Consider the following 11,784-nt stretch of genomic DNA (forward strand, 5'->3'; position numbering starts at 1 on the left):
TCTCTATGGACTTCAGTAAGGCATTCGACAAGGTTCCCCATGGGAGACTGATTAGCAAGGTTAGATCTCACGGAATACAGGGAGAACTAGCCATTTGGATACAGAACTGGTTCAAAGGTAGAGAGAGGGTGGTGGAGGAGGGTTATTTTTCAGACTGGAGGCCGGTGACCAATGGAGTGCCACAAGGATCGGTGCTCGGCCCTCCAGTTTTTGTCATTTACATAAATGATTTGGATGCGAGCATAAGAGATACAATTAGTAAGTTTGCAGATGACACCAAAATTGGAGGTGTAGTGGACAGCGAAGAGGGTTACCTCACTTACAACAGGATCTGGACCAGATGGGCCAATGGGCTGAGAAGTGGCAGATGGAGTTTAATTCAGATAAATGCGAGGTGCTGCATTTTGGAAAAGCAAATCTTAGCAGGACTTATACACTTAATGGTAAGGTCCTAGGGAGTGTTGCTGAACAAAGAGACCTTGGAGTGCAGGTTCATAGCTCCTTGAAAGTGGAGTCGCAGGTAGCTAGGACAGTGAAGAAGGCACTTGGTCTGCTTTCCTTTATTGGTGAGAGTATTGAGTACAGGAGTTGGGATGTCATATTGCGACTGTACAGGACATTGGTTAGGCCACTGTTGGAATATTGCGTGCAATTCTGGTCTCCTTTCTTTCGGAAAGATGTTGTGAAACTTGAAAGGGTTCAGAAAAGATTTACAAGGATGTTGCCAGGGTTGGAGGATTTGAGCTATAGGGAGAGGTTGAACAGGCTGGGGCTGTTTTCCCTGGAGTGTCGGAGGCTGAGGGGTGACCTTATAGAGGTTTCTGAAGAAAGGCTTATGCCCGAAACGTCGATTCTCCTATTCCCTTGATGCTGCCTGACCTGCTGCGCTTTTCCAGCAACACATTTCCAGCTCTGATCTCCAGCATCTGCAGACCTCACTTTCTCCTTATAGAGGTTTACAAAATCATGAGGGGCATGGATAGGGTAAATAAACAAAGTCTTCTCCCTGGGGTCGCGGAGTCCAGAAATAGAGGGCATAGGTTTAAGGTGAGAGGGGAAAGATATAAAAGAGACCTAAGGGGCAACTTTTTCACACAGAGGGTGGTACGTGTATGGAATGAGCTGCTAGAGGATGTGGTGGAGGCTGGTACAATTGCAACATTTAAGAGGCATTTGGATGGGTATATGAATAGGAAGGGTTTGGAGGGGTATGTGCCGGGTGCTGGCAGGTGGGACTAGATTGGGTTGGGATATCTGGTCGGCATGGACGGGTTGGACCGAAGGGTCTGTTTCCGTGCTGTACATCCCTGTGACTCTATGACAAGTTCTGAGGCAATTACAAAGGCTTCCTTTGCATTATGTATTTAGTCATAAAGTACAAAGACAAGAAAGCTGTGCTAAGCCTTTACGAAGTATTTGCTTGGCCTGAGCAGAACTCAAAAGTACAAAGACAATGGTATGAGGGATGAGGAATATCAGTCCTGTCATAACTTCAGTTCAGTAATGATGTATGTTTGAAGAGCCAGTGCAGACACAGTGGGCCGAACAGCCTCCTTCCGCACCTTAACCCTGTAATTTGTGTCGGATTGTTTTACTCAGAACAAAGAAGGTTAAGGGAAAGTTTAATTGAAGAATGAGAAATTTAGAAGAGTTTTAATTCGGTAATTAAGCAGAAAGTGGCAGAAGGACTGGGTCACGAGGATCAAAGGGCCTGCCAAAGGACCAGGATCAGATGATGAAAATGTTTTCAGGCAGTGAGTGTAAGATCTGGAATGTGCTGCTTGAAAATATAGGTGCGAACTGACTCAATAGCAACTCCCAAAAAAGAATTGCAGAGGAAGGATTTGCTGGGTTATGGGGCAGGCTTAATTTGGTGTCGCTATCCCCTCCACCGCACTGGGTAACTCCCTCCCCTCCACCGCACTGGGGAATGTGCTCTCCCTCGACCCCACTGCACTGGGTAACTCCCTCCCCTCCACCGCACTGGGGAATGTGCTCTCCCCCAACCCCACTGCACTGGGTAACTCCCTCCCCTCCACCGCACTGGGGAATGTGCTCTCCCTCGACCCCACTGCACTGGGTAACTCCCTCCCCTCCACCGCACTGGGGAATGTGCTCTCCCCCAACCCCACTGCACTGGGTAACTCCCTCCCCTCCACCGCACTGGGGAATGTGCTCTCCCCCAACCCCACTGCACTGGGTAACTCCCTCCCCTCCACCGCACTGGGGAATGTGCTCTCCCCCAACCCCACTGCACTGGGTAACTCCCTCCCCTCCACCGCACTGGGGAATGTGCTCTCCCCCAACCCCACTGCACTGGGTAACTCCCTCCCCTCCACCGCACTGGGGAATGTGCTCTCCCTCGACCCCACTGCACGGGGAAATGCTCTCATCTCCACTTTACTGGGTAGCTTGCTCCCCCCCCCCTCCCCCCATCCCCACATTGAGTAACACCTCCTTCACTCTAAATGCTTTCAACACTCCCCTCTGCAGCACCGGGTAAGTCCTTCCCCTCCAAGCATGGGGTAACACACTCCCCTGCAATACCCTGAGTAACTCTGACTTCTCTACTGCACTGGGTAACTTGCCCACGCCCTTCCACTGCACTAGGTAGCTCCCTACCTTTACTACATTGGTTATCACGCTCCCATCCACAGCACTAAGTAACGTACTTGCCCTCATCGCACTGGGTAAATCACCCTCCCCTTCACTGTACAATGGTGTGGAGATGCCGGTGTTGGACTGGGGTGTACAAATTTAAAAATCACACAACACCAGGTTATAGTCTCACAGGTTTATGTGGAAGTACAAGCTTTCGGAGCGACGCTCCTTTATCAGGTCACTAGTGAGGTAAGATCATAGGACACTGAATTTATAGCAAGAGAACATAGTGTCATACAACTAATGTGATACATTGAGCAAATCTAGATTTCTGTTAAGTCTTTCATCTTTTAGAATGGGTTACAGGTTTCGGTTCATTAATATGTAAATCCCAGAACTTCTTTCAAGTCGCTGTACTGTGTAACACACCACTCTGCACTGCACTAGGTAGCTGTCTTTATCATAGAATCCCAACAATGTGGAAGCAGGCCATTCAGCCCAACATGTCCATACCAACCTGACAAAGAGCATCCCACCCAGACCCAGCGCCAGCCCCCTACCCTATCCCTGTAACCCTGCAACTCTCATGGCCAATCCACGTAGCCTGCACATCTCTAGACAGATGTTAGGGGTAGATTCTTTACTCAGCGAGTCGTGAGTTCATGGAATGCCTTTCCTGTAGCATGGCCAAACTATCTAACCTGTACATCTTTGGACTGTAGGAGAGAACCAGAACACCTGGAGGAAACCCACACAGACACAGGGAGGATGTGCAGACAGTCACCCAAGGATGGAATCGAATCTGGGTCCCTGGTGGTGTAAGGCAGCAGTGCTAACCACTGAGCCACTACACCACACTGTACTGAATAATTCTCTTCCCTGCGCTCTATTCATGGAATGCCTTACCTGTAGCATGGCCAAACTATCTAACCTGCACATCTTTGGACTGTAGGAGGGAACCAGAACACCTGGAGGAAACCCACATAGACACAGGGAGGATGTGTCACCCAAGGATGGAATCGAATCTGGGTCCCTGGTGGTGTAAGGCAGCAGTGCTAACCACTGAGCCACTACACCACACTGTACTGAATAATTCTCTTCCCTGCGCTCTAATAGGTAACTCTCTTCCTCTCCAATGCACTGTGTACCTCCCTGCTGTGCACAGCACTTACTTAGAACATAGAAGATTACAGCGCAGTACAGGCCCTTTGGCCCTCGATGTTGCGCCGATCCAAGCCCACCTAACCTACACTAGCCCACTATCCTCCATATGCCTATCCAATGCCTGTTTAAATGCCCATAAAGAGGGAGAGTCCACCACTGCTACTGGCAGGGCATTCCATGAACTCACGACTCGCTGAGTAAAGAACCTACCCCTAACATCTGTCCTGTATCTACCACCCCTTAATTTAAAGCTATGCCCCCTCGTAATAGCTGAAAATCCCATTCCTCCATAGCACTGTGTAACTGCCCTCAGGATTACGGTGGAATGATAGAGTCAAGGTGCTGGAGCTGCCTAGCAGTGGTGACGTGCAGTATATCTTTATCCCTTGATTGTATTTGTTGGTTGGGTGTCAGTGATATTGTATTGACAAGACTTCTACTGAACCCCAAATCAGACTGCATTCAAACCAGCATGTGACATAGTTAAACAGGTTGTAATGTTTCCTTCTCTCTGTGTTATTTTGCTTGTGATGGGTTCTTGCTTTTGCTCCCCACCACCCCCCGACTAAACACCAACCTTCCTTATTGACAGCGACCAAGTCTCTTTGAGGATGAGTATCCTGACCAACAGCCTTACAGCAGACCAGGAGAGATCTCACAACACAGTGCTGGGCCTCAGTGGAAACAGGTAAATATCTGTTTATGACTCTGTACAGCAGAGCCTATGTATACCATTCCGTGTTTAATAGTGCAGTGGTGCTATTGCAGCTATTGCTCACCCTCAGACCATTGGGTCATCTCTGGGTGGACAGGATGTTTCCAAGCATTTTGCTGGCAAGCTGACTGGCAAAGGCTCCATTTTGATGAGGTACATAATAATGAGAGTGCAAGCATTTAATCTGAATATAAAACAATGCATGAACAAGAAACAGGTAAACAGAGGAGTGTACTGGTGTAGGAGAAAATCCCCTTCCCTGTCCACCCACAGCATGGCCACAAAGAGCATAAGGAGCCATGTCTGCCTAAGCTCCAACAGAAACTACCCAGAGTACCTCAGCCTTGACCAAACAGGCTAACTAAGAGCTGAAAATGTGTTGCTGGAACAGCGCAGCAGGTCAGGCAGCATCCAGGGAACAGGAGAATCGACGTTTCGGGCATAAGCCCTTCGTCGATTCTCCTGCTCCTTGGATGCTGCCTGACCTGCTGCGCTTTTCCAGCAACACATTTTCAGCTCTGATCTCCAGCATCTGCAGACCTCACTTTCTCCTCAAGGCTAACTAAGACACAAGGCAGCAAACAGGAGATGACTCAAGCCCCTTCCAGACTGAGGAATACACTTCCCGAGACAGCCTGACAATAGACTTCCTAGCGCTCAATAAGCACAACTGCTCCCAAAGCCCTAAGGGCAGCCTCATTCCTCACACATACTGGAATCCGCAAAGGGTGCTCAGACTGAAAGGCATCAAGGTACCTCACTTGTGGACTAACCACAATGGACACCTGTTGATGCCTGGATGAGAGACATTAACACCTACACTCACACAGAGGATCGGAATCTCCTGACTCAATCACAGACTGATTGCTGCTACCTGATGGCTGATTGTCCTCCCATTGATTGTGTTTTACTCGACTGTTCTTTAATTTACACCACATCACTGTATCCCAATAAAAACTGCCTGTGCCCACTGCTTGGGGAAGAGACCCCTTGATCTGCCTGTACAGACTGTCAGTTCTCTGTCAGCCTAGTCCATTTCTCTTCCAGCAATATCGCCTGTAATACACAGTTTGTCAATTTCACCTGATCCCCGTTTGTGGTCTCTGATTCATTGGGCTGAATTTCTCTAATCAATGGGTATACACAACAGAGACAGGACCTTCGGCCCAATCAGAGACAGGACCTTCGGCCCAATCAGTTCATGTTGGGACTTGGGCTTCACATGAGCCTTCTGCCACCTTTCTCTTGGTTCTTGTCTAATTTGACCATTATAACCCTGTGTTCCCTTCACTCTCATTCACTTGTCCAGCTTCCTTTTAAATACATCGATGCAATTCAATTCAACCAGTCCTTGGGGGAATGACTTCCACATTCTTTGGGAAGAGACATTCCTTCAGAATTGCCGAATGGATTTCTTGGTAGTTATCTTATACGAATGACTCCTCGTCGTAGTGTTCCCCACAAGAGGAAATACTCTCTCTGTATACACTCCATCAAAACCTTTTGTCAATTTAAAACAGTGTGTTAACTCCTTAACCTGAGCCTTCCGTTTTCAAATAAGGAGAGACCAGATTGTCAGTATTTTTCAAATATTTCTGGATTATCCTTGTTAATCTTTGAATCTTTGGATTGTGGGAGGAAACCAGAGTACCGAGAGGAAACCCACGCAGACACAGGGAGAATGTGCAAACTCCACGCAGTCAGTCACTGAGGCTGGAATCCCTGATGATGTGAGGCAGCAGTGCTAACCACTGAGCCACGGTGCTGCCCCTTTCTCTGCACCCTCTCCAGTGCCTTGATGTCCTTTTATATAACAAGGCAGCCAGAACTATCACAGTACTCTGAGTCATCTGAGCAGCATGCAGTATTGCTTTAGCAGAACTTGCCTATTTGCAGAACTTTGTCTCTGTACAATGAAAACTTACTGCTTGCTTTGTGCCTTCCTTATGATCTTCTTGATCAGTGGCATGGCATTTGGTATTTGGCATATTTGTACTCAGGTCACTTTCTTCCCTCAATGCAACCAGATGCACAGCCCAGGTATCACATGACCTCACTATTCTGTCCACCATGTTACATCACCTGACATTTGTCTGTGTTGAACTTCTTTTGGAAATTGTTGACGTTATGTGAATAAGGCAAAAGTGAGGACTGCAGATGCTGGAGATCAGAGTTTAGATTAGAGTGGTGCTGGAAAAGCACAGCAGGTCAGGCAACATCTGAGGAGCAGGAAAATTGACATCTCGGGCAAAAGCCCTTCATCAGGAATGAGGCAGGGAGCAGTGTTGAGTACAACCCCTAATTTGGTGTCATTTGCAAACTTAGTCATTGGGTTTTTGATTGCTACAATTGTAGCGGCACGGTGGCACAGTGGTTAGCACTGCTGCCTCACAGCGCCTGAGACCCGGGTTCACTTCCCGCCTCAGGCGACTGACTGTGTGGAGTTTGCACGTTCTCCCCGTGTCTGCGTGGGTTTCCTCCGGGTGCTCCGGTTTCCTCCCACAGTCCAAAGATGTGCAGGGTCAGGTGAATTGGCCATGCTAAATTGCCCGTAGTGTTAGGTAAGGGGTAAATGGGTGGGTTCGCTTCGGCGGGTCAGTGTGGACTTGTTGGGCCGAAGGGCCTGTTTCCACACTGTAATGTAATCTAATCTAATCTACAAATCAGCCTTTCTTTCAAAGGTTGGGCTTCAATGTACTTCCTATCATAATAAATTTGTGCTTTCATTAGGTTTCAGGCAGAGTTGCTGCATGACAATACTTTCCGAATTTGACAGAGTTGCATTATATCTGCCTTGTGAGTGTTTGATGGGGACAGTGCAGAGAGATCTTTACTCTGTATCTAACCTCATGCTGTTCCTGACCTGGAAGAGTGTTTGACGGTGACAACGTTAAGGGATTCTGGGTGAAAAAATAAAGTATTAACTTTCTGAGGACTGACGTCCTGAAATGGAGGAAATGACCAATAATTGTACTGAAAAGCTGTGATTGTCTGGATTTGTAACTTCTATTCTACAAACTGTAATGTTTTCTTTCTCTCCCTGTATTTCCAAATCAAGCGAAGAGATGTGCTGCCATTGCGAGCTTGTCCCAAGACAGTAATAATGCTTCCTTGGCCTGTTCCTGGGTCATCTCATTGCACACAGGTGACATCACAGTATGGTGTTGCAAGCTTCATGTGTGTAACTCTGGCTGATGTTGGTGATTTCTGACCCCAGTTCACGTCTCCTCTTAACACAATCTTCTATCCACCAGGCTTGGTTTAGGCTTCATTCAGGCATTAATCAGGACTGAGTCAAGTCTTAGAAGGTGGAATATTAACACCAATAACTCTATTCTAATCGGTTCTGTCACAGCTAATCTCTGTGTTTTGTGTCAACAGAGTGATGCATAATAGACATGGACTCCATTCAGCTTTATGATGAGCTTTACCCTGTGCTGTACCTGTCCTAGGATTGTTTGATGAGGATAGTGTCAAGTTGCAGTTTAGAAGTATAGAGAGAGCTAAGAGTAGAGGGAACTTTATTTTCCGTTTAAAAGAGTGGAGGAAACTTTACTTTCAGCGTAAAAGAGTAGCGGGTGATTTATCCTGTGTCTATCCCCAAGGGGTCCTTTATCCTGGGAAGGTTTGATGGGATGTCTGTGGAAAGAGTGCCAATCCTCTACATATGAAGCCATTGCAATCATGAACCTAGTCTCTCTCCACAAATGCTTTGCAATGTATGAGGAAGCAATGTCTGGTTAAGTTCCACTGAGCTGTTAGCTGTAGCACCACAACATGAAAGTATATCTGATTCTTTCATAGCTCCCTACATTGTATTCCTAAACTATTCCTGCCCCTCATATCCTGACATGCCTGTTGTGGGAGTCATGTATCACCTCACTGTTGTGTTGTAGGAGTTGTGTATCACACTCGCTGTTGTGTTGTGGGAGTTGTGTATCACACTCGCTGTAGTGTTGTGGGAGTTGTGTATCACACTCGCTGTTGTGGGAGTTGTGTATCACACTCGCTGTTGTGTTGTGGGAGTTGTGTATCACACTCGCTGTTGTGGGAGTTGTGTATCACACTCGCTGTTGTGGGAGTTGTGTATCACACTCGCTGTTGTGCTGTGGGAGTTGTGTATCACACTCACTGTTGTGCTGTGGGAGTTGTGTATCACACGCTGTTGTGTTGTGTTATGCGAGTTGTGTATCACACTCGCTGTTGTGCTGTGGGAGTCATGTATCACACTCACTGTGTTATGCGAGTTGTGTATCACACTCGCTGTTGTGCTGTGGGAGTCATGTATCACACTCACTGTGTTATGCGAGTTGTGTATCACACTCGCTGTTGTGCTGTGGGAGTCATGTATCACACTCACTGTTGTGTTGTGGGAGTTGTGTATCACACTCGCTGTTGTGTTATGCGAGTTGTGTATCACACTCGCTGTTGTGCTGTGGGAGTCGTGTATCACACTCGCTGTTGTGTTGTGGGAGTTGTGTATCACGCTGTTGTGTTGTGTTATGCGAGTTGTGTATCACATTCGCTGTTGTGCTGTGGAAGTCGTGTATCACACTTGCTTTTGTGCTGTGGGAATTGTGTATCACACTTGCTGTTGTGCTGTGGAAGTCGTGTATCACACTTGCTTTTGTGCTGTGGGAATTGTGTATCACACTCGCTGTTGTGCTGTTTATTTGACTTCCTATTTGGTTGATCCTGCCTGTTATATAGCCTCACAACTTATCCTCCTGCTATTGAGTAACACTTCCTCAGGTTTCAAAATGTTTTTGCTTTCTACTCCCTTTTCTGAGTGGCCTTCTGTCAAGTACTAAGGGCATAACTTCTACATCTAAACATCCTTGCAACACATTCTGCTGTGTTCTGTACATATGTAGAACCTGACACTGAGATACACATGGGCCATACAGGAGCTGACACAGATTGACAACACAGCCACTGTCACTGAGACACACACACACACCATACAGGAGCTGTCACTGAGACACACACACACACCGTACAGAAGCTGTCACTGAGACACATACAGACCATACAGGAGCTGTCACTGAGACACACACAGACCATACAGGAGCTGTCACTGAGACACACACAGACCGTACAGGAGCTGTCACTGAGACACATACAGACCATACAGGAGCTGTCACTGAGACACACACACACAAACCGGGAGCTGTCACTGACTGAGACATACACACAGACCGTACAGGAGCTGTCACTGAGACACATACAGACCGTACAGGAGCTGTCACTGAGACACACACATACATACCGTACAGGAGCTGTCACTGAGACACACACAGACCGTACAGGAGCTGTCACTGAGACACATACAGACCGTACAGGAGCTCTCACTGAGACACATACAGACCGTACAGGAGCTGTCACTGAGACACACACAGACCATACAGGAGCTGTCACTGAGACACACACAGACCGTACAGGAGCTGTCACTGAGACAGACACAGACCGTACAGGAGCTGTCACTGAGACACATACAGACCGTACAGGAGCTGTCACTAACACACACACACACAGGTAGTACAGGAGCTGAACCACCCAGCTTAATTCTTGTATATTGTGCTACAACCTGAAAAATAATCATTCCTTGTTATTTGTTGTTTTCTGTCCTTAATCAATGTTTTAGCTAAGCTGTCACTGACTGTCATATTCCTTTTTCTGTGGTAATGTTGAACAGTGCTTAAAATCCATCTCAGTTTTGTCCTCAGCATTCCCTTCAGCGAGCTTCTCTGTTATTTCATTAAACAATTTTTTTTGATTAGTTGAGCATGATCTGCCTTTTACAAATTTGCTTTGTCCCTCCTTCATTAACTAAAATCTCCTGGTGCCTGTTTTTTTATTCTCCAGCTGAATGGTACATTCCTGGTAGCTCAGAAAGTTCAGAGCAAGGATATCTACTATCTCCACTGGGACCTCCTTTAGTAACCTAGGATGAAGTCATTGAGAACCAGCCAGTCTAGTTCTCCTCCCTCCCAAATAAGACAGTTACGTACAAATTCATAGTGAAGTGAATTCTTCTCTTTCACCTGTTGGGATACTGTACATGCACTGCAGCTGACACTGAGAAACACCAGCCATTACAGTCACAGGGTTGGCAAGTTGTGATCACTAACATGATTGATACGTTTTGTGAATTCACAGGACTAACATTTGATTTTGCTTCTGAATTTTATTGTGGTTGAGTGGTGGGCATGGGATTGGAGCGGGTCAAGGAGGGACTAAATAGGATCCATTCTAGTGATTTTTGAGAAGATTTGTAGCTCAGGTTGATGATAAGTCTGTAAGTTAGCTCGCTGAGCTGGAAGGTTTGTTTTCAGACGTTTTGTCACCGTGACTAGGTAACATCATCAGTGACAGTCTCTGGTGAAGCGGGGGTGGTATGTCCCACCTCTATTTATAGGTCTTGGTTTCTTGGAAACATGGAACCAATTTACACTCCAGCAAGTTCTGTCCAACAGCACTAATGATTGTTTTTGTGATCTTAGTTAAGGGATAAATATTAGGCAGGACAATGGGCAGAATACCTGTGTTTTGGACACTGCCTTTTGTGATCCTCTGAGAGGACAGGCAGGTGTCTGGTTCATGTCTCCAGAGAAACACAGCACCTCTGACAGTGCCACATTCTCTCAGCCTGGATTTTGGGATCTCTGGATTGAGAATTGAACCCACACCCAGATGTGAGGCAACTATCAACTCCATCAGGCAGACACATAGGAAACAGGAGGCAGTGTGTGAGAATTTGTGACAATGGTTGAAGGGATGGGGGCCTAATGTAGGAGGTGATCTAAATAGCAAGGGGATACTGGGGCAGTCATTGAAAAGGACTTTGAGGTGTGCCTGAACATGACTCCAGTAACAAAATCTCTCCTTTTAGCAATCGTTGAAGAAGAAGGAGTTCCCCTCACAGTTTGGAGGCAGTGACGTTTGCTATTTTTGTGGCAAGCGAGTTTATGTGATGGAGCGTCTGAGTGCTGAAGGGAAGTTCTTTCACCGTGGCTGCTTCAAATGTGCGCACTGTGGTGTAACACTCCGACTTGCCAGTTACGCCTATAATCCAGAAAATGGTAAGCTCACATCCACATACACACCATGCATGACAACCCGTCCATCCAAACAGCACTCCACAACCAAATCACTGTTTGAAATTCACTCCATCCGTATCAAACCTAACCCCATCATCCCCCCCCCCCCCCCCCCCACCCCCCCCCCCCCACCCCCCCCCCCCCCCCCCCCCCCCCCCCCCCCCCCCCCCCCCCCCCACCCCCCCCCCCCCCCCCCCCCCCCCC

At 47.3% G+C, this 11,784-nt stretch overlaps 1 protein-coding gene across 1 annotated transcript in view; it reads left to right on the plus strand.

Annotated features, from left to right (window-relative positions):
* LOC122562959 (F-actin-monooxygenase MICAL3-like) overlaps positions 1-11,784 on the plus strand; it is a 201,072-nt gene that overhangs the window by 50,986 nt on the left and 138,302 nt on the right. The window contains exons 5-7 of the mRNA XM_043716261.1: positions 4,358-4,453; positions 7,539-7,625; positions 11,373-11,562. Of these exons, the coding sequence (XP_043572196.1) occupies positions 4,358-4,453; positions 7,539-7,625; positions 11,373-11,562 (373 nt within the window). The remainder of the gene's footprint in view (positions 1-4,357; positions 4,454-7,538; positions 7,626-11,372; positions 11,563-11,784) is intronic.

The sequence above is a fragment of the Chiloscyllium plagiosum genome, chromosome 26 (assembly GCF_004010195.1).
Source record: "Chiloscyllium plagiosum isolate BGI_BamShark_2017 chromosome 26, ASM401019v2, whole genome shotgun sequence".
NCBI lineage: Eukaryota > Metazoa > Chordata > Chondrichthyes > Orectolobiformes > Hemiscylliidae > Chiloscyllium > Chiloscyllium plagiosum.